Source organism: Thamnophis sirtalis, unplaced genomic scaffold (assembly GCF_051295495.1).
Source record: "Thamnophis sirtalis isolate CommonGarterSnake01/CBP01778 unplaced genomic scaffold, rThaSir2_p1.2 scaffold_9, whole genome shotgun sequence".
In the NCBI taxonomy this organism is placed as follows: domain Eukaryota; kingdom Metazoa; phylum Chordata; class Lepidosauria; order Squamata; family Natricidae; genus Thamnophis; species Thamnophis sirtalis.
In genome coordinates, this window is record NW_028261389.1 from 48,406,588 (window position 1) to 48,426,025 (window position 19,438).

Here is a 19,438-nt window from a genome sequence, read left to right on the forward strand (position 1 = left end):
AATATTTTGTTCCATGGTTTGGTAAAGGATTATACCATAATACATCAGCTTTGTTGGCTGAGGAATTCTGGGAATTGAAGTCCACTAGTCTTCAAGTGGCCAAGGTTGGAGACCCCTGATTTATATGGTTCTGACAAACATCCAGCCACTAAACAGGCGATAGGGACTCAGCGTCTTAACACCTATGAAACCCTGACGCCGCCCTTTGGCAACCTTCCCTCGAGGAAACCGACGGCCGAAGCGACCGCAGCCAATCACAACCGGGGCGCGGCAACGACGCACAGCGAGTGGGCGGAGGACCCGGGAGCGTCTCTTGACGGCCTTCGCGGAAGCTGCCGGAGGCCCCCGGGTCATGTGACCCTGGTTCGGCTCCGCCCGCCGGCCTATCAGAGGGGAGAGGAGGAAAGGAAACAAGGAAGCGCGCCGCGTCTCCTCGTCTCGCGACTGTCCTCGCGCGGTCCGGTGCTTGAGCCGCTCTCTCGGGTGCGAGGACGATGGTTCGAGCCCGCCTGGTTCCCGCTCGGCCTTTGGCCTTCCTGTTGCTCCTCGCTTCCTCGGCTTGGGCCGGCGCTACAGCAGGGGCGGCCGGTCTCAACGGGGAGCGGAAGCCCAACGTGGTGCTGGTTCTGACAGATGACCAGGACGTCTCCCTGGGGGGGATGGTAACAGTCCTCTTGCTCCATGCGCCGTGTGGCTGGGAAGGGGGGGGGAGCAGGAGAAAGGAACGCGGGTGGGTCGGAGAGTTTCGGATGCGGTAGTGAAGGATGCGCAGAAAAGCCCCCTGGAACGACCTCGGTGCCCACAGAACCCGGGATGGAGAGTTCTCATGATACGTCTGTGCTACCTTTGCATCCCTGCAGCTTGCAGGGGAGGGAGGGCACCATGCAACCTAACTGCATGAATAAGGGAAACGGGGGAGAGAACTGAAACCACCTGGAACTTCTTGAATAGAAGAAGTTACCGCTTGTTAGGCGGGGATATTGAGGATTGAAGTCATCAAGGAAGCAACACACACACACCGATTGGGCTTGGGGTCTGATTGTTTCCCCATTCCATGAATTAAAAAAGGGATTCAAAAGAGCCTCTTACTATACTTTTAAAAACAGTTGCAGCCATAGTGGCGTGTAGACGAAATGCACCCAATCCTGCATGCACCTGTAGTGGAACCCATCAAAATAAGTGTTGAGACAGTAGTGAAGTGTGCAAAGGCTTGGGACAGAGTTGCATCTGTTGGTGTTTTGCTCTAGAATTAAGAAGCCCATTTGTAGCAGTTGATTTTGAGTAATCTAAAAGGAAGGAAATTGCTTAATTTATGGGTTGTGCTCTTATTCCTTAGCAGAAATGCTTGTGGGATTTTCTGCCTCAAGGTTTGTTATTACATTCTTTGGGGTGTGAATAATATCTGGTTTGTGCTTCAGGTTTGGGGCTCATGCTATTTAAGATACTAGCCGAGTCCTGAAGCAATCTTTGAATATTTTAAACTAGATTCCATGGAAACTTGAAAGACAAAAAATTCAGAATATTTATTGAATTACCCATCAGAATTGGCTGTGAATGACATTTGCCTAAAATACATTTTCTAAAAAAATTGTTTACTACATACTATTCTCATTACTAATGATTGGGTGAAGCATGAGGGTTTCACATTAAAATAATATTTCAATTAAAGGTATTTTCTATTTAATATATAATTCCACTATTGTAGCATGCTTGTTCCTAAAGAAGGACATCTGAGCAGAAATCAGATGATTTTCCATGCAAGAATTTAATATACTGTAATAATGGAATAATTCCCTTCCAATTTTGAGATTTCAGTACCAAAAGAATATTGACTCTGCAATTATAACATTTATTGTTGAAGATTAAAGCATGCAACATCAAACAGTTCTGGATTAGCTGGAATACTGTATACACAGCTCCTCAAAATGTGCAGTTGGGAAAAATTCTAGCGCATGTAGTGTTATTTATTTATTTTGTAAAGATTGTAGTCGTGACATCTTCCTTTTTACAATGTACAGTTCTTTATATATTCCCTTTATTTCAGACACCTTTGAAAAAGACCAATGCTCTTATTGCAGAAATGGGCCTAACTTTCTCAAATGCAGTAAGTACATAGTTTGTGGTGGGTTTTGCAAAAGTGAATTGCATAAGACAAAAGGCAACTGACTCAAGGCATGAATAATTAAAGTCAAGGAAAAAGCTGGGCAGAACTTTTAACGTTCTAATTGTGTGTCCTAGTAGTCAGTTAGCTAGCTTGTAAATACAGTTATGATTTATTTCATTTGAAAAGGATATTTATAGAGCCATAGAACCTCTAGAAAATATAATGAAATCATTGTGGTGTAGAATTGTCATCTCTAATCATTTGCTGATGTAAACTATTGGGAAAATCTTAATTTTCTAGCCAGGCAACGTCAGAAAACTCTGAGCTATTTGTTAGGTTTGGGCATTGCCTTAATTAGATTCTCTGATTTCTATCAAAATTAAAGTTTACTTGGTAATTTTTCCTTAATTATAGACTTTCAGCTTGTTTATAGTATAATCATCTGGGTGGCACTTAAGTTGTTAACAAAGACTGATAGGAATTCATTTTCCCTTTTTATGTTGGTTGGAGATATACATTGCCTTCAAATACTTTTGGCATGAATGGTGGAAATTATTTTTGTTCTTCCTAGAAATTTAGTCACAAAGATAATGAGGAGGTCGGGAGAGGCAATTTAGGAGGGTTTCTTATTGTTTGGCTTATGCTATCTCTCAATACTGAATATCTTTCCCGCTGGTCATCATCTCAAACTACTGGGAGAGATTTTTAGGGGATGTGGAGTACAAGTGTTATTGTAAATGAGGTTGTTTAAATCAAGTGGAGAACATTATTCCAATGATTAAAGTATATGTATGTATGTATGTATGTATATGTATGTGTATGTGTATGTATGTGTGTGTGTGTATATATATATATATATATATATATATATATATATATATATATATATATATATATATATATATATATATATATATATATATATATATAATCTCTTCTGAGATTAACTAGAGCACTTCAGAATATTTCAATATTTTTTGAAGAGTTTGCAATTTAGACAGTATTTTGGTTTAGCAGTAGTATTTGAAGTGCTCTGTTCCATTGCCTTTATGAAAGATGCTTTTCCAGAAGCCAGTTAAAATTTGGCAGTAAAAATGCTAAAATATTCCTTTAAAATGTGACACATTTTATTCTTATTTCGTGTGTTATAAAATATTTTTGCAATAAACATCTTGTTCATTTCAGTATTGATGGAACTGCAATTATCACTAATTCTATTCTTTCTTTAAAAGTAAAATTAAAATAATTACTAGATTATAATATCAAGCAAAAAGTAATAAATAGTTCTCTGGTATTGCTTAGCTAAAAAATAAGATTTTTCCAAGAGATGGCAATTCTGCACCATAGTGACTTCATTATATTTTCTAGAGTTTCTATGGCTCTGTAATATCCTTTTCAAATGAAAAAAAAATCATATGTGTATTTTACAAGCAAGCTAAATGACAACTAAGGCACAGTATTGGAACTTTAAGACAAAAGTTCTGCCCAGCCCTTTCCACATTTGAGATATCTGGATATTATGTCATCAAATATTTTAAAATATATTTGGATATTGTATGTAGAATAGTTTTTAAAAACTGATGGAAATTACTAAATCCCCAAACAGTAAGGCCTACAATTACCAATCTATGTATGTTAATTTGCTTGTAAAAGTTATAGACTGAAATGTAGGAATGCAGAAAATTGCTGTACTGATTTCTATAATCATTTTTTTCATGTAGTATGTACCCAGTGCACTGTGTTGTCCTAGTAGAGCCAGCATCTTGACAGGAAAATATCCACATAATCATCATGTTGTAAATAATACTTTGGAAGGAAATTGCAGCAGCAAATCCTGGCAGAAGATTCAGGAGCCATATACCTTTCCAGCTCTACTCAGGTCTGAATGTGGCTATCAAACATTTTTTGCTGGAAAATATTTGAATGAGGTATGTTTATATATTTTATATTTTGTTTGAAATACCCATTTTAAAAGATTTTTACTTGTATAAAATCACTGATTGAACAAGGAGAATAGAATCTGTTTGGATTAATCTAAATATATATAAAGGGAGGAAATCATGCTCCTGAAAATTAAGATATAAGATTAAGATTATGTATTAATGTAATATCAAGAATTTATACAGTACTTAAATACAATGGGAGTTAGTTGAATTGCCTTATTTTAAAATCTGAACAATTATATGTTATCTAAATATTGTGAGAGAGTTTGTCTGGTACATTTTGTGGCATTCAGTGGAGAATGATCAGCTGCTTGTTCTTAGGAGCTTGGTAATAATTGAAAGAATGGAAGGTGAGCTTCAGAAGCTACCTCTCCCCAAGAGCACTACTTTTAATAGTGAAGCTCTTGATTGTCATTTGATGCTTATAGAACCTATAAACCTATAAGGGATTAGGCAATTATATGCAAACTCTCAATATTTACAACATGGATTGCCTCTTACAATTGAAAAAAAATCTACATGAAAAAACATGGCATTTACTTTTGCTTAAAGCTTTATATTTTTAGATCAAATAGCTATATTATACTCTTCAAACCTCTTCTAGGGGCTGTTTTGGATAATCTTAAGATTTTTGCTGAGAAAATGAGGAAATAACTTCCTTTAATAATAGATTTTTCATTTTCCAGTATGGAGCAGAGGATGCAGGAGGACTTGGCCATGTTCCTCCTGGATGGAGTTTTTGGTATGCCTTGGTAAGTATTAAAGAAGGATATATGTATGTCTTTTTTTCATCATCATCCTAGTTGTTGTCTTTTCACTGCAGGATGAAGGCCTCTTCTGCATGTTTCCAACCAATACACTTCCGAATTTTCTTTTGCCAGTTGGGCATTTTCTTTTGCTGATCAGGGGTGAGTTGCTGCCAGCACTCCTGCTGGTTCAGTGTGCGTGCAATTTTGCTCTGCACGTGTGCACAGTTGCCCATAAATAGGTCTGCGCATGCGCAGAACATTAAAAAATGGGGGGGAAAACATGCCGTGCCGACCGGGGAATTGGTTCGGAGGTGTGTCCGTTCTGGTGACCCAGGCTGGCAAACCACTACCGGTTTGGCCGAACTGGTAGGAACCCACCAGTTGTCGATTCATCTTGTTTTAGTCCTCTTTCGTGGACACTTTTTTATCAAATAGGATCCATTCAAATGACTCCCTTGGTCCAGCTTCTATCAGTTCTTCTTGCTTTGTGGCCAGCCCATTTCCATTTCAATTCTTTTATTCTCTTGATGATATTGTATATACTTTTGTTTGTTCTCTAATCCATGTGCAGGATGTCTTTCTATCTTGTCTTGTAATGCTGAACATGTATCTTTCCATGGTTCTTTGCACCCCTTGTAGCTTTTGTGTAGATTGTGAAATTAATGTGTATGTTTCACCGACATATGTTAGAGCAAGATAGCACATGCTGATTGAAACTTTTCTCTTCAGGCTTAGGGGGAGATTGTTCTTGAAAAGTATGCTTAGCTTGCTGAATGCATGCCAACTACAATGAACACATTTAATTTCCTTGATTATATCACCTTCCACTGAGATCTGTTGAGCAAGGTATATGTAGTGGTCTACTACATCTACTACATCTAGTTCTTCTCCAGATATAATTTTCTTTCTTTTGTGAATTTATTAAACATAAACTGGCTCTTTTTCAAGTGTATTTTTAAGTAAATTGTTCTCCTGCTTCGAGCAGCTCTTGTATGTGTCTTTGTAGCTCTTCTGGGTCTTTTGAAAAGAGACCCACATCACCTATAAATCTTAAGTTATTTAAATAGGTACCATTGATTTTTAATCCATCTTTTGCCCAGCTAGTTTATGAAATACGTCTTCAAGGCAGGCTGATATTGCCTTGATTGAGCAATGCATTAATTATTGTTTGCTGGAATACTGAATCAAACCTTTCCATACTCGATAAAAGCCATGCACAGAGGCATAGTGTAGTCGTGCCTTTCAATGAATTGCTGAACAACTTGGACATGATCCAATATGCTTCTGAACCCTGCTTGCTCCTTTGGCTGGGCATCATATAATATTCTCAATATTCTTTTTGCTATTATCTTGGTGAAAACCTTGCAGATGATTGAAAGAAGGCTTATTGGATGATAGTTAGATGATTTACATCTTGAGCCCTTTTCTTGTGTATAAGAATGTATTTTTTATTCTCTCAGGCATCTCGAATATAGTTTTGTTAGTATCTTGTCTAAACTTTGACCACCAGCTTTCAGCTTTTCAAGTGTAACAGTAATTTCCTGAAACTTTGCCATTTTTCATTGATTTTATGGCACAATATTTCCTCTATTAGGATATCTGGAATTTCCTCTTTTGTGGATGTTGTTACTTTTGAATAATCTTGATCTTTGTATAGCTCTAGATAGAATTTTCCAATTATTTCTAATATATCTTGTCTTGTTCTGCACACAGCATTCTTCATATTTAATGCAAACACATTTACTTGTATTTATAAGCTTGCATTTTGCTCTATTAATCCCCTTGTTTTTTTTTCAATTGCCTTTTTCACAAGCTTCACATTAAACTGATGTGTTTCTTCTTGGATACTTTTTCTTATGGTCCTGCAAAGTTCAATGCACTTCAGTTTATTAGTGAAATGTCCAGTATTCTTCATTGTCTGTTGTTTTTACATTAAATAGTTTCATGTCTTTTATATGTGTATGTAGTTTTAAACAGATTTAATTTTCTCTGGCATCCCTTAATTATGCCTCAAAAAGTTGTGTATTAAGAATGGAATAATACCTATGTGTTTATTGCACAATTATGTTATAAATAAATGTGTATATATTGAATACCCCATGGTTTCCCTGAAAATAAGACCCGGTCTTATTTTCAGGGGATGGATGCTTAGGTTAGGACCGCCGCAGACACGCCTCCTACACCCTGACATCTGTTATCCCACTGCCCGACATCTGCAGCTGTAGAATGCCATGCGGCTCATTGGTACGGTGTTGCACTTGCGGCAGGAGGCTACATGGAACATTGTGCTGTTGCCTCCCGAGCTGCTGCACCGGCATGAGCCTTGGGGCATTCTGCAAGTTGTGGCACCAGCGTGATGCCTCATGTGGCATCAGGCCACGAGCAGCCACAAGTGGCTGCAGAAGAAGTTAGGCAGCAGCACAACAGGTGTCATGGATAGGAGGCCTGGCTGTGGCAGTCCTAAGGCAAGTGGGTGCGTAGGGCAGCTCCAATCCCCACCCCCACCCTAGCATTTGTATGTCTGTGCCTCACTCCACCTTATTCAAGCAGACAGTGGGCAGGGTTTAACCAGGGCTTATTTTAGGGGTGGGGCTTATAGGCAGGCATGAAAATTGGTTGAGGGCTTGTTTTCAGTATAGGTCGTATTTTCAGGAAAACACTGTATTTAACATTTATATCTGCTATGACTTAAAGTTATTTCTTTGTAACCTAAAGAAATTATGTCAACAATAGTCTTGTGTGACAAATTCAGGCAAGATTATAAGAATTGTGATTTATTCAGATTAAATATAATGGAAGATGCTTCCTGATTAATTGTTAAACCAGAAAACTTCTTCCTGAAAGTTCTTTTAGTGTTATCCCTGAATTAATAGCCTTAGTTTGATTTGCTCAAAGCCAGGATAGAATATTTTAGGTTGGTAAGATTTTAGACGATTAGGAGAAACAACCCTAGGTTCATAATTCAGACATAATTATGACAGACAAATTGGAAGCCAATTGAAAGGCATATATCAGAATCTGGCTCAATAAGCCAAAATTCTAAAGGAAATTGGTTTTGTTCTATTTCCCGGGCATAAACATTTTATTTTTATTTTCTTATGCTAGGAAAAAAACTCCAAATATTATAACTACACACTTTCAGTAAATGGAAAAGCGCATAGGCATGGTGCAAACTACAGCATGGATTATCTGACAGATGTACTGGTAAGAATTTTTCAACTAACTTTAGCCTGTTTATTTGTTCTATTAGTATACTGAATGTGCATAAAATGGTAACCAATTTGTTATTCACAGACTTCAGAGTAGTTGATTAGACTACAGTCCCTCTAATGTTAGCCATAATATAGTTATCTATGTAAAAATGACATAGAACATTGTTTTGCTATACAGTCCTAATATGGCTATCTGTCTGGAAATAGCATATTGCTCAAATTGTTCACAGTATGATGAGAAGAATGAAATTCTGAGAGTAGATTCTTAACTTTTAAGTGTATGTCTCATTGTACTTATGAAATTATTTAGGGTACAAATTTTCTGCACATCTCTTTGTAGTTCCTAGTTTTCTATAATTGTTGTTAATTGTGAAGTTGTGTCTGACCCATCACGACCCCATGGACAATGTTCCTCCAGGCCTTCCTGTCCTCTACCATCCCCCAGAGTCCTTTTAAGCTCACACTGACTGCTTCAGTGACTCCATCCAGCCACCTCATTCTCTGTCGTCCCCTTCTTCTTTTGCCCTCCATCTTTCCCAGCACTAGGCTCTTCTCCAGTGAGTCCTTCCTTCTCATTAGGTGACCATAGCATTTGAGTTTCCTTTTCAGGATCTGGCCTTCTAAAGAGCAGTCAGGGCTTTCTATAATATTATTATTTTGATATCAAGGCATTCCTGAACCTTCCCAAGGTTATCCTCATCACTCTCATACTTTATTGCAGTTTTATATCCAAAATCCTTAGGGACTGTTTCTCTTCTTTATACAATTTAATCCTTGAATTGCTATATCTGAAGATCAGCAGTTTATCCCTTTTGCCTTGCAATTTTTTTCTTCATTTCTTAGTTTGAAGGCTAAACAAGACATTTAAAATAAATGTAATGGTTTGTGATTTTGAAGTATTCTCTGACACCTGGTTCTGATTCAATATGATAATGAGTAAATAAACTAATAAGCATCTGCTTTCAGGCTAATATGTCCTTGGATTTTCTGGAGTATAAATCCAGCTTTGAGCCATTTTTCATGATGATAGCAACTCCAGCACCACACTCACCTTGGATAGCTGCTCCGCAGTATAAGAAGAGTTTTGAGAATGTCAGTGCTCCAAGAAATAACAACTTCAATATCCATGGAAAGGTATTGATTCTAGATCTTTTATAGATACTCTACTGTTACTATTTACTTAAATATTCTTAATGAATCCCTGCTTTAATTTCATGACCTCTGAATATATGTAGCAGTAAATATATGTAGTAGCATTTTTTTAAATTCTTAGGTTTTGATATTCTCCTAGTAGAATATTACATGCTTTTGTCACTTCTTCATTTCATTTTTTGCCACCTAATGCATATGACTTTCTATATACTTTGTTCTTTTGATTAATTTAGTTTTAACAGCTTTGCCAACATCCTGTTACCTAGCATTCTGACACAAGTTGTTAATCTGTATCCAAAGCATGATTCAGTTTTCTCATTTCTAAGGCAAACTGTAAGGATAGTTGCTTTTAAATTGTTTGTTTTAAAAATCTGACTCTGTTGCTGATGTTTTTTGGGCTGTTTATTTGACAATATAGATAATTAAACCCAAGGTCCTATTTCAGTATATATAAGATTCCATTGTAAATAAATGCATAATCTTTGAAGAATATGAAATAAGATTGGCATTTATTAAGAAGATACTAACTGTACTGAAATTATATTTATTGTTCAGTTGTGTTTGGATATATTTCTCTTTCAAACATGCTGATTTGTGTGGACTTTGCAATAAAATGGGTTGTATATAGTTAGCAAACAGAAACCCACATTTTGTTTTGTTAAAATGTCAACTCCAGATTAGACTGGTGCCTTCTGTTCTGTTTCTAGATTAAAACGAGTGGCGTAAGATGTTTCATGATATAAGCATAATGATATCTCTTCATTTTATATTGGCTAGTGTTTTCTTTTTTCTTATTCCTCTATTCAAGGTGTTGTGCTTTTGCAACGTTTGGTGTTTTCGTTACTTCCTGCCTAGTAAGATCTTGCACTCAGACAATATTATTTTATTAATGAAAAAAAATAAGAATATTTAGAAATAGTAATGTTCGAGTTTAGGTTTCTTTGTAGAAGAAACAGTGCAGCAGCAACTGGCAAAATACACTTTACCTTTATGGAAAATTCTGGTGCTCAATTTTCCTTTGGTCTTTTGAAGTATGAGGTTATTTAAGCAATGGTCACTATTGAAATTGATCAAATGCCAAAATGTGGCAGCCGGTTTTTTATTTGGGAAAAGATGCCTGAAATTAATGATTGCATTAAATAAATAGGAGAGCTGGATAAGGGTACCTCTTCTATACCTGATTACTGAGAGCAAGCCACACTGAATTCTGTGCCATTTATTTCTGAGTAGACTTATAAACTTTGCACGTCATTTTCAACTAGAGTTGTATAATGTTGATTAAACATTAAATACATTTTTTCTCATTTTTTTAAACAATGCTTTTACAGGACAAACATTGGCTTATCAGACAAGCAAAGACTCCAATGACTAATTCATCAATACAATTTCTAGATGATGCTTTTAGGAAAAGGTAGGAAACAAATTTTATAGGAATTTGTTTTTGTAAAATTGAAGAAAAGCTTATATCATAATGCATGCTTCAATTTGTTGCTTTGATATAGAAATTAGGTTTAGAAAGTTTAAAGCTTATAGTATTTTACAAAAACAATCTGTCATAGCAATAGCAATAGCACTTAGACCTATATAGATAGTCCTTGACTTACAACCACAATTGAGCCCAAAATTTATCTTGCTAAGTGAAAAATTTGTTAAGTGAGTTTTGCCCCATTTTGCGACTTTTCTTACTACATTTGTTAAGTGAATCGTTGCCGTTGTTAAATTAGTAACATAGTTGTTAAGTGAATATGACTTCCCCGTTGACTTTGCTTGACAGAAAGTTGCAAAAAAGGATCACATGATCCCAGGACACAGCAACCATCATAAATGTGAGTCAGTTGTCAAGCATCCGCATGTAAATCAGGTGACATGGCGATGCTGCAACGGTCATAAGTGTGAAAAATTGTCATACGTCACTTTATTCAGTGCTGTTGCAACTTTGAACACTCACTAAATGAACTGTTGCAAGTTGAGGACCAGCTATATACCGCTTCACAGTGCTTTACAGCCCTCTCTAAGCAGTTTAGAGTCAGCATCTGTCCCCCAACAATCTGGGTCCTCATTTTACCAACCTTGGAAGGATGGAAGGCCGAGTCAACCTTCAACCGGTAAGAATTTAATTGCTGGCAGTCAGCAGAAGTAGCCTGCAATACTGCATTCTAACCACTGGACCACCACAGCTCATCCACCCTAACTTTGCAAAATAATTATAATGATTTGCTTACTTCTATTGATGGAAGAATAGTGAAAAATGGCAGCATGTGCTAGTATGTTGCTCTTTAGCAATAAGTAAAAAATTATTGTAAGTTTCACATGAGTGCTCTTACAATTGAGCAAATGAAGTAATTAAAAAAGGAAACAAAACTTAAAGCAATCTTTGCCGAGCTAAGGTGACAGTGTTTACTTGACCTAAATAAATCAGGGCTTTGTAGAATGTGTGAAATGAATGTCTTCTGTGAGATGTAAAATGCTGTTAAAAGTTTTTGTATTTTGACCTGAAAATCCTATCTCTTATGCAGATGGCAAACACTTCTGTCAGTGGATGATCTAATAGAAAAACTTGTGAAGAAGCTGCAGTTTCAGAGAGAGCTGGATAATACATATATTTTTTACACATCAGACAATGGATTTCATACAGGTAATATATATATTACCTGTATGAAAAGAATTAATTAAAGAGTTCCAGGTATAAATTTGAAAATTTTTAGAAAAAATGTGATAATTCTGGGGAGAGAAATAATACAGACTCATTGGATATCATTTATTTCAACTTAGATGTTCATATATGCTCTTCAGAAATTCTCATTTAGAATAGTAGTTTGCAAACCAATCTCTGAAGAAATAAATATTCTGCTTCAGAATTTCTTGAAAATTGTGAGTGATAGAATTTCTGCTCTTTATATTTATAGGCCAGTTTTCTTTGCCTATTGACAAACGGCAGCTGTATGAATTTGATATTAAAGTTCCATTGCTTGTTCGAGGCCCAGGAATAAAACCCAACCAGACAAACAAGGTATATTTTCCCTTGAGGACAACACTGTATGATATCATAACATTTATAGTATGAATCATATGTTGAGTATAATTAATAAGAATGCAAGATATTTTGAATAGAAATAGGCTGTGTAAGAAGAGATATGCAATAAAACTGTATGTACATGTGTAGGTAAAGCGATCGAATAGCATTTGTTTCTGAATCTGCTTGATAAAAAGAAGTTACATTATTTTAATATCTGAGATATTTTTAAAAATTGTTATAAATCTAGTCTTTGGAAGCATTTATTACTCACATGGGTGGCTAGATCAATTTTCTCTTTGCAAGCCAAGATTAAACATTGTATTGCTATAAGAGATGACTGGTATGAGCAAAGAAGTCTTTGCAAGGCTGCAACCCCCTAAAAAAATGTTGAACACCACTCATTAATAAAAGTAATCATTTTATTGAGGTTGGGGTTGGATAAGAAATGCACATACTGATATATCATGGGACTGATTTCTTTACCTCCTTTTCTTTCTCTCACTCTTCCTTCTTATATATTTTGTGTACACTGGAATGAATCTCCTTTCTAAATCCTTACATGTAATTTTATGATTAAGAGTGGAAAAAGGTTAGACTAATAGTTGAATTACTACATAACTATTCTGTTTATTGTGAAATGGAATGTTCACATTCTGAATGAATGGCTTTAAGCCACCTTCTTCATTATGTTATCAAAAATTGGCAAGGCATACCCATAATCCAGAAATCATGCAATATTTTTAGGACCACAGCAACATTTTCTAAATGGAGATTCTCAAGAGTTAAATAAAATTTAGAGAATATTGGCATTCTCACTGAAATTTAAGAGATTATGGTCAGAAACCACAAATCTCGCAAAGCATCTTTTATGACATTCTGTAAATCTATAACACACTAATTGTTTCAGTTGGAAAATCTGTAATGTTGTTATTTCCTTCTAGATGCTTGTGGTGAACATTGATTTAGGTCCTACTATATTAGATATTGCAGGCTATGATCTCAATAAAACCCAGATGGATGGAATGTCATTGTTACCATTGTTGGTAAGTGCACAAATTAGGTATTTATTTTGGAAATTGCTGCAAGGGTTCCTTAGTGTAACTGTCACCGGATTATAACAATAAATCCCTTATTTTCACAAACACTTTTCTGTCAATACTAGTAGGAATGAATTGCTTTACAGCTTGAAGCAGTATGCTTCTGATACAGAAAGGATAATTTCTGTTTAAACTGAGCAGGTTTGAGATAATGCAAAACAGCTTTCTATGAGATCTTGGAAAACTAAGATGAGCACTGTGAGTTTGAAAAACCTGGTTAAAATGAACAAAATGCCTCCTCTTCCTGTTCACAGTGAAGCGGTATGAGATCATCTGAAAATAAATGTATTTTTCGCTAGTTGTGTTTTTGATGACGCTACATATTGGAAAAAGACAGTTGTTCATTTCTATTCTAAGATTGTTTTATTGATTAGAACTAGATTGGTTACAGAGGTTTAGACAGTCTCTGAGCCTGTAAAAAGCAATAATCCCCAGTTTGGTTAATCCTTTCTTTGTTACAGAGAGGAGAAATAAACAGGACCTGGAGATCAGATGTTTTGGTTGAATACCAAGGAGAAGGACATAACAGCAGTGATCCTACTTGTCCTGCCCTTGGGCCTGGTGTTACTGTACGTAATGTTGAAAATGTTGCATTCTCTTTAGAATCCTTCATATTCTAAACTTAGGGGGAGATGGCTGTATGTGGAAATACTTAGTAGTCAAATGTTGGCTGAATACAGGGAATAGTAAAATTAACTTTGGATGTTATTATTAGAGGTCTCTGGGACAGACTTAAAGGTATATATGTTTCAGTGTTCTATATCATTTGAATGACATTAAAATTATTCTAACACTTAGCTATTTTTATAGCACTGTTTTCCAGACTGTGTTTGTGAGGATGCATATAACAATACTTACGCATGTGTACGGACACTATCAACTAAATGGAATCTGCAATACTGTGAATTTGATGACCATGAGGTAAGTTTATCTTTGTTTTGTAATTCCATGTTAATCGAAGTCCTTATGAAAATATAATCCTTCTATAATTAACAATGATTTGAATTAAGCCTTTTAAAACTGCTAAAACACATGCAGAAAAAAAATCAGGATGTTTCTATAAAATATCTTATGTATGCATTTATGTATGTTATCATCAGATGCATTTTGAAGCTTACTACAATAAAGCAGCTGCAAAGATTCCTAAGCCTCCTTTGGATTTATAATAGCTATTGATTTTAATACTGTGAAGTAGCAGTAGCCATTTCTAAAAAAATACTATATATTCCAGAAGTTTTTAAGCTCTATTTTTTTTAAAAAGACCAAAGTTCAGTAACCGTTATCATCCATTGAAAAAGTTTGTTCTGTTTCAAAAATAATGTCAACATTTTGTCTCAAGTTAATAAAATGCAATGATTTGCTTTCACAAGCTGAACCTAAAGATATACCAGAATTTTATGAGCAGAGAGAATTGTCATCCTAATTCTCTTCTAGCAAATAATTCTATATTTATATTCCTAATGCACTTTATATCCAATTCCCTCTTACAAAAATTTACTTGCAGCCACGTATCATTCTAATATTTATCATAGATTTAAATGTTAGTAATACATTATATTGCTGCAGTATTCTATTATGTTGTCATGTATTTTAGATAGCATAGGTAACAGACTATACATTTCCCACATCATAATTTTGAAATCTTGAAATGATTACCAACATTAGCAGCAAACACTTTTGGAGATGATTGTTCTGAGTTAGCTAGATTCTTTATAGCTAAGGGAAGACTGAGATTAGTATGTGAAATCTACATAGGCAGCTTCCATTATAATCTTACTGTGGATGTTATCAACAATGGAGAAAGCATATTTATGGCAATAAGTGATAAATTTAAGATGAAAAATTAAATTTCAGCCTGAAGAGATGCAGTTTCAAAGCTCTGCTTAGCATTTTCAGAGGGCCTGGAATTGCTACCCTGTGGGTAGGAGAACAACTGCGTCAGCCACCCTTATTGTATCCACAACATGGTTTCAATCTTACATGAATTCATTGTTTTGACAGAACTGATGTGTATTATTTTGGTATCCTAAGTATAGCATATTTATTTATTACGGCTGTATGTGCTTTAAAAATTATTCGGGAAAAGCATTTTGAACCTAACTTTTTTGGGTCTTCTGTGTGTTTAATACCTTTGAGTGAATGAATACTTTTAATGAATAAATTAACATTTGGATGATTTTTAACTTCTAATCAGATCCAAGGCTAGGCTTTCCATTCATCCATGAAAAAAAATCTGGTTGAGTTGAATGAACAACTTCATTAATATATTAGAACTCGGAAGAAACTCACAATGATTTGTCAGATGAATTAAGTGCATATTTCTAATAGCATTGCTTTTGCTTTCATGAAGGTGTTTGTTGAAGTTTACAACCTGACTGCAGACCCACACCAGATTACTAATATTGCAAAAACAATAGATCAAGAAATTTTAGAAAAAATGAATTATCGGCTAATGATGCTACAGTCCTGTGCTGGAGCAACGTGTCGCACACCAGGAGTTTTTGATCCAGGGTAAATATACTGCTTCAGTTATTATGTTCAATATCATCAATATGCTGCTGATGCTCTGTTGTACATATAAACTATAGGCCCACCAAGTACTCCTGCTAAGTTCATGTTCCAATGCATGGAGGCTATGAAAATGGGGGAGGAACAGATTGAAATTCAACCCTGATAAGGCAGAATCACTTGGGCTCTGGTATGACGGATTTGACATTTTTAGTTCTGGATATGAGGGGACTTCTGTAAATAAAACTGCTGTGCATTTTGGAGGTTTTCCTGGATTATCTGCTTCTACTTGGAACAGATTGTGGCCAGGAAGTCTTTGCCAGATTCAGCAGGTACACCTATTTCAATCTTTCCCAGACTAGGACTTGATCCTCAGTCAGTCATGTCTTAAATGATCAAACACTTGACCTATTACATTTTCTGTGAGTTTTCCTTGAAAAGTACTCAGAAGCTGCAATTGATCCAAAATGTGAGTGTACAAGCAATTATGGTGTGCCTTGATAGACACACCTGCTGCATGAGTGCACTAGTTACCAATGTTCTTCCAAGTGAGATTCATGGTGTTGGATGTGACCTATAAAACCCATAGTCTGGTTGCTTTCTCGCATTGTTCCTGTCTTAAATGTTCCAACAGGGTTGACAAGTTGTGGGGTTTGTTTTTGATACAATGTCACCTGATGGTTGCAGGAAGCATGTCTTCTCTATTGTACCATCTGCCCTCTATGACGGCAGGGATGCCATCATCCCTGCAAAGCTTCATGTTGTTCTGGCCCTACTGCCTTTAATCAAGCCTTGGCTCTTGATCCAAGCAAACTTGGGATGATAAAAGTGTTTTCATGCCTTTTTATTATTGGGGGCCTGATTTGCTTCGGCTTTTGGCTTTTTTTCTTCTCTTGCTCTCCTAATGGGGATTTTGTAATGGCTCCGTATATTGTAAGCTGTCCAGAGATATATGAATTGGGTGGCTTTATACATTTCATTAAATAAACATACTTTGCCTCTCTTGTTGCATGCAACTATAAACATTTAAAGATCAAAAGCCCTGTAAATGGGGCATCTGGTTATTTTTAGCATTAAATGAATCCTTCATTTAATGGACCACATTCTGCTATGTGTAGCATCTTCTGTTAATTTTAAGGTGGGGGGGTAATACTGTACTACACTTTCTATAATGCATGTTTTCCCCCGCCCCCTCTCTTAAGTTTTTCTTGAGTTTTGGTGATTGCCTGACATAATACCTGCAGTTTTCTTTGCAATATTTTCAGTAGTTTGCCATTGCCTCCTTCTGATGGCTAAGAAAGAGTGACTGTACCAAGCTCACCCCACTGGCTTTATGCCTAAGGCAAGACTAGGATTTATGGTCTTCCAATTTCTAAGCCCAGTATTTGTAATTACAACATTTGAATTCAGAATTCAAGAGATTTGATAATCCACATTTCACTACTGAGATTTTTTTAACATGTGTGAGACCTTTTCTTACATTTGTTTCTCTTTTTTTCCCTTTAGGTATAAATTCAACCCACACCTGATGTTTGGCAACCAAGAGCTTCAGACTCGCAGACTTCTTGTACCATCCCTGTAGCTGAACTTGCTAGCTTGTTTGTTGCCAACTCAACTTCTTTGAAATGACTGCAGAAAACTATTTAGTCCTTTCTGATGTCGAGATATTAGATCAGCTGATCTTGCTGGTTAAACAATCTCTTGCCATGTGTTAGTGACGTGATCTGCCCTGTCTACTCAAATCTGATTGCCACACAAATGTTTCATCTGAAGTTAAATATTAATTTGGGATTTGAATCTGAATGTCCTTGTTTGGTCTTATATACACAGAGGATAGGACTGCTGTCTCCTATGTACAACCACTACCTAACAGCTTTTTAAAAGATACAGTGTGCGTCTCACTACTGCTTCCGTTCTGAATCTGATGAATTAAATTAAGGTTAGTTGCCATTTGTTTTCTTTCCTGTTTTTCAGGGTTCACTTGGATCACTGGCTACAATCCATGTGTCTGATATTATATGTTTGTTCTTACCTACAGAATCCGCTCAATATTTTAAGTCAGAATCAACCCATTAAAATGAGAAACCTCCCTTCCCCAACTGTGTTTTCTGCTTGACATGTACACTAAAATAGTAGAAGTCCTACAATAAAGTTACTAGTATAAGGCATACCATTCTGAATATTTAAACTAGAACTTGGGCCAACAGTTTGAAGAACAGGTATCCTTAGAGGTAATAACTAAAATGAAAATTGCATTACATCAATGCAGAAATTCCTTTTAGGACAGGTTTTTTCACTGATGCATTTGCATCTAAATCTCAGCAGGATGGCTATTACATGCACATTTGTATTCTACACTTGTAATGCAATGTATTACAATTGCACTGGGTAGTTCTTAAGAAAATGCCTCCACAAAAGCTAGTCACTGCGTAAGAATAAGAGCTTTCTGAATAGAATTCTTGCAAATCACATGGAACCTATCCTGGGCAAAGCAGAGTCAAAGGCTAGCTGTTTCTCAAAAGAAAACTTGCATCTTTATGACAATATATTAAAAAAGTGGATAGATAATTTGAAATAAGATAGCTTCATTATATAACTTATGAAAGCTGTTATGATAGCTTCTGTCTGAAGGGAGTAAGCAAATAGCAAGATAACAGCAAATGATTCTGAAATAGACTATGGAACATTTGATCAGAAGTGCAGCTCCTCCTCTAAGTGCCATTTATCTCCATGCTTATTTTGGGGTGAATCTTGTGATTTGATTTATTGCAGCTGAACATGTTCAAGCTTTTGAAATTATATCTTTCATCAGTTTAGAGCTCGTTAAGGATCTAAATCAAACAATATATGGGAAGCAGACCTGATGTTATATCCAATTTTATGCCTTAAGATATAATAACTAAAAACGAAGGTAGCATTACTCATATACAACCTGTCCCCAGGTTATTTCATCATGTAGAAGTGTCAACTATGACTAGGTCTGGACCTAACGGCTGAATGGTTCTGAAATCATATTACAATTAATGCTTTTAAAGTTTCAACAGCTTTTAATATTCTCAAGAAAATGATTTAATTTCTCATGTGACTGATACCTAACATACACTTGAAGTACTTCTGACTTATGCCTAGCAAAATATTTAAGATTATTTTTATGCCTGGGTCAGAACATAGTTGTAATATTATGTCTTCCCTTCATACTATACTACTAATCATGTAAAATCAGTGCAGAACAGACAGAAATTCAGTATTGAACTGTTCCTTACATTAGTCTTGTTTTTCTTATGTACAACTATTATTCACCTGTATATTTTTTACATTTGGTTAATGCGCCCATAAACTACTTCTAAATTAGTAGTGTAAGCAGAAAACAGGAGTTAGGCATAGAATTAACATACTGAGAAATATGTATAGTTTTGCTTTCCTATTAAATGGTTTTACCTTACAACACTGATCAATTTGCACTCAAATGTTTTGAGCTTGAATGAGAAATAGCATTATTTCCCTGTAATAGCTACTCAACATTTATCTTCCTGTGCCCTTGATTTAATCATTTTAACAAAAAGCAAAAATTATAACAGAGTGCATTGTTTTGGCAGTTGTCTATCCATGCCTTATTGTAAAATTACTATGCTGCTGTTGGGTACTAAAATGGGCATA

General features: G+C 35.8%; 1 protein-coding gene across 1 annotated transcript; it reads left to right on the top strand.

Moving 5' to 3' along the window:
* Positions 1 to 392: 392 nt before the first annotated feature.
* On the top strand, positions 393 to 17,875 carry GNS (glucosamine (N-acetyl)-6-sulfatase). The gene is made up of 14 exons (XM_014074510.2): positions 393 to 662; positions 2,045 to 2,104; positions 3,826 to 4,032; positions 4,734 to 4,799; positions 7,902 to 8,000; positions 8,975 to 9,142; positions 10,489 to 10,571; positions 11,677 to 11,795; positions 12,067 to 12,170; positions 13,118 to 13,219; positions 13,735 to 13,842; positions 14,084 to 14,194; positions 15,624 to 15,784; positions 17,288 to 17,875. Exons 1-14 carry the CDS (start codon positions 495 to 497, stop codon positions 17,361 to 17,363), a joined length of 1,632 nt encoding a protein of 543 aa, XP_013929985.2. The 5' UTR covers positions 393 to 494; the 3' UTR covers positions 17,364 to 17,875.
* Positions 17,876 to 19,438: the final 1,563 nt, after the last annotated feature.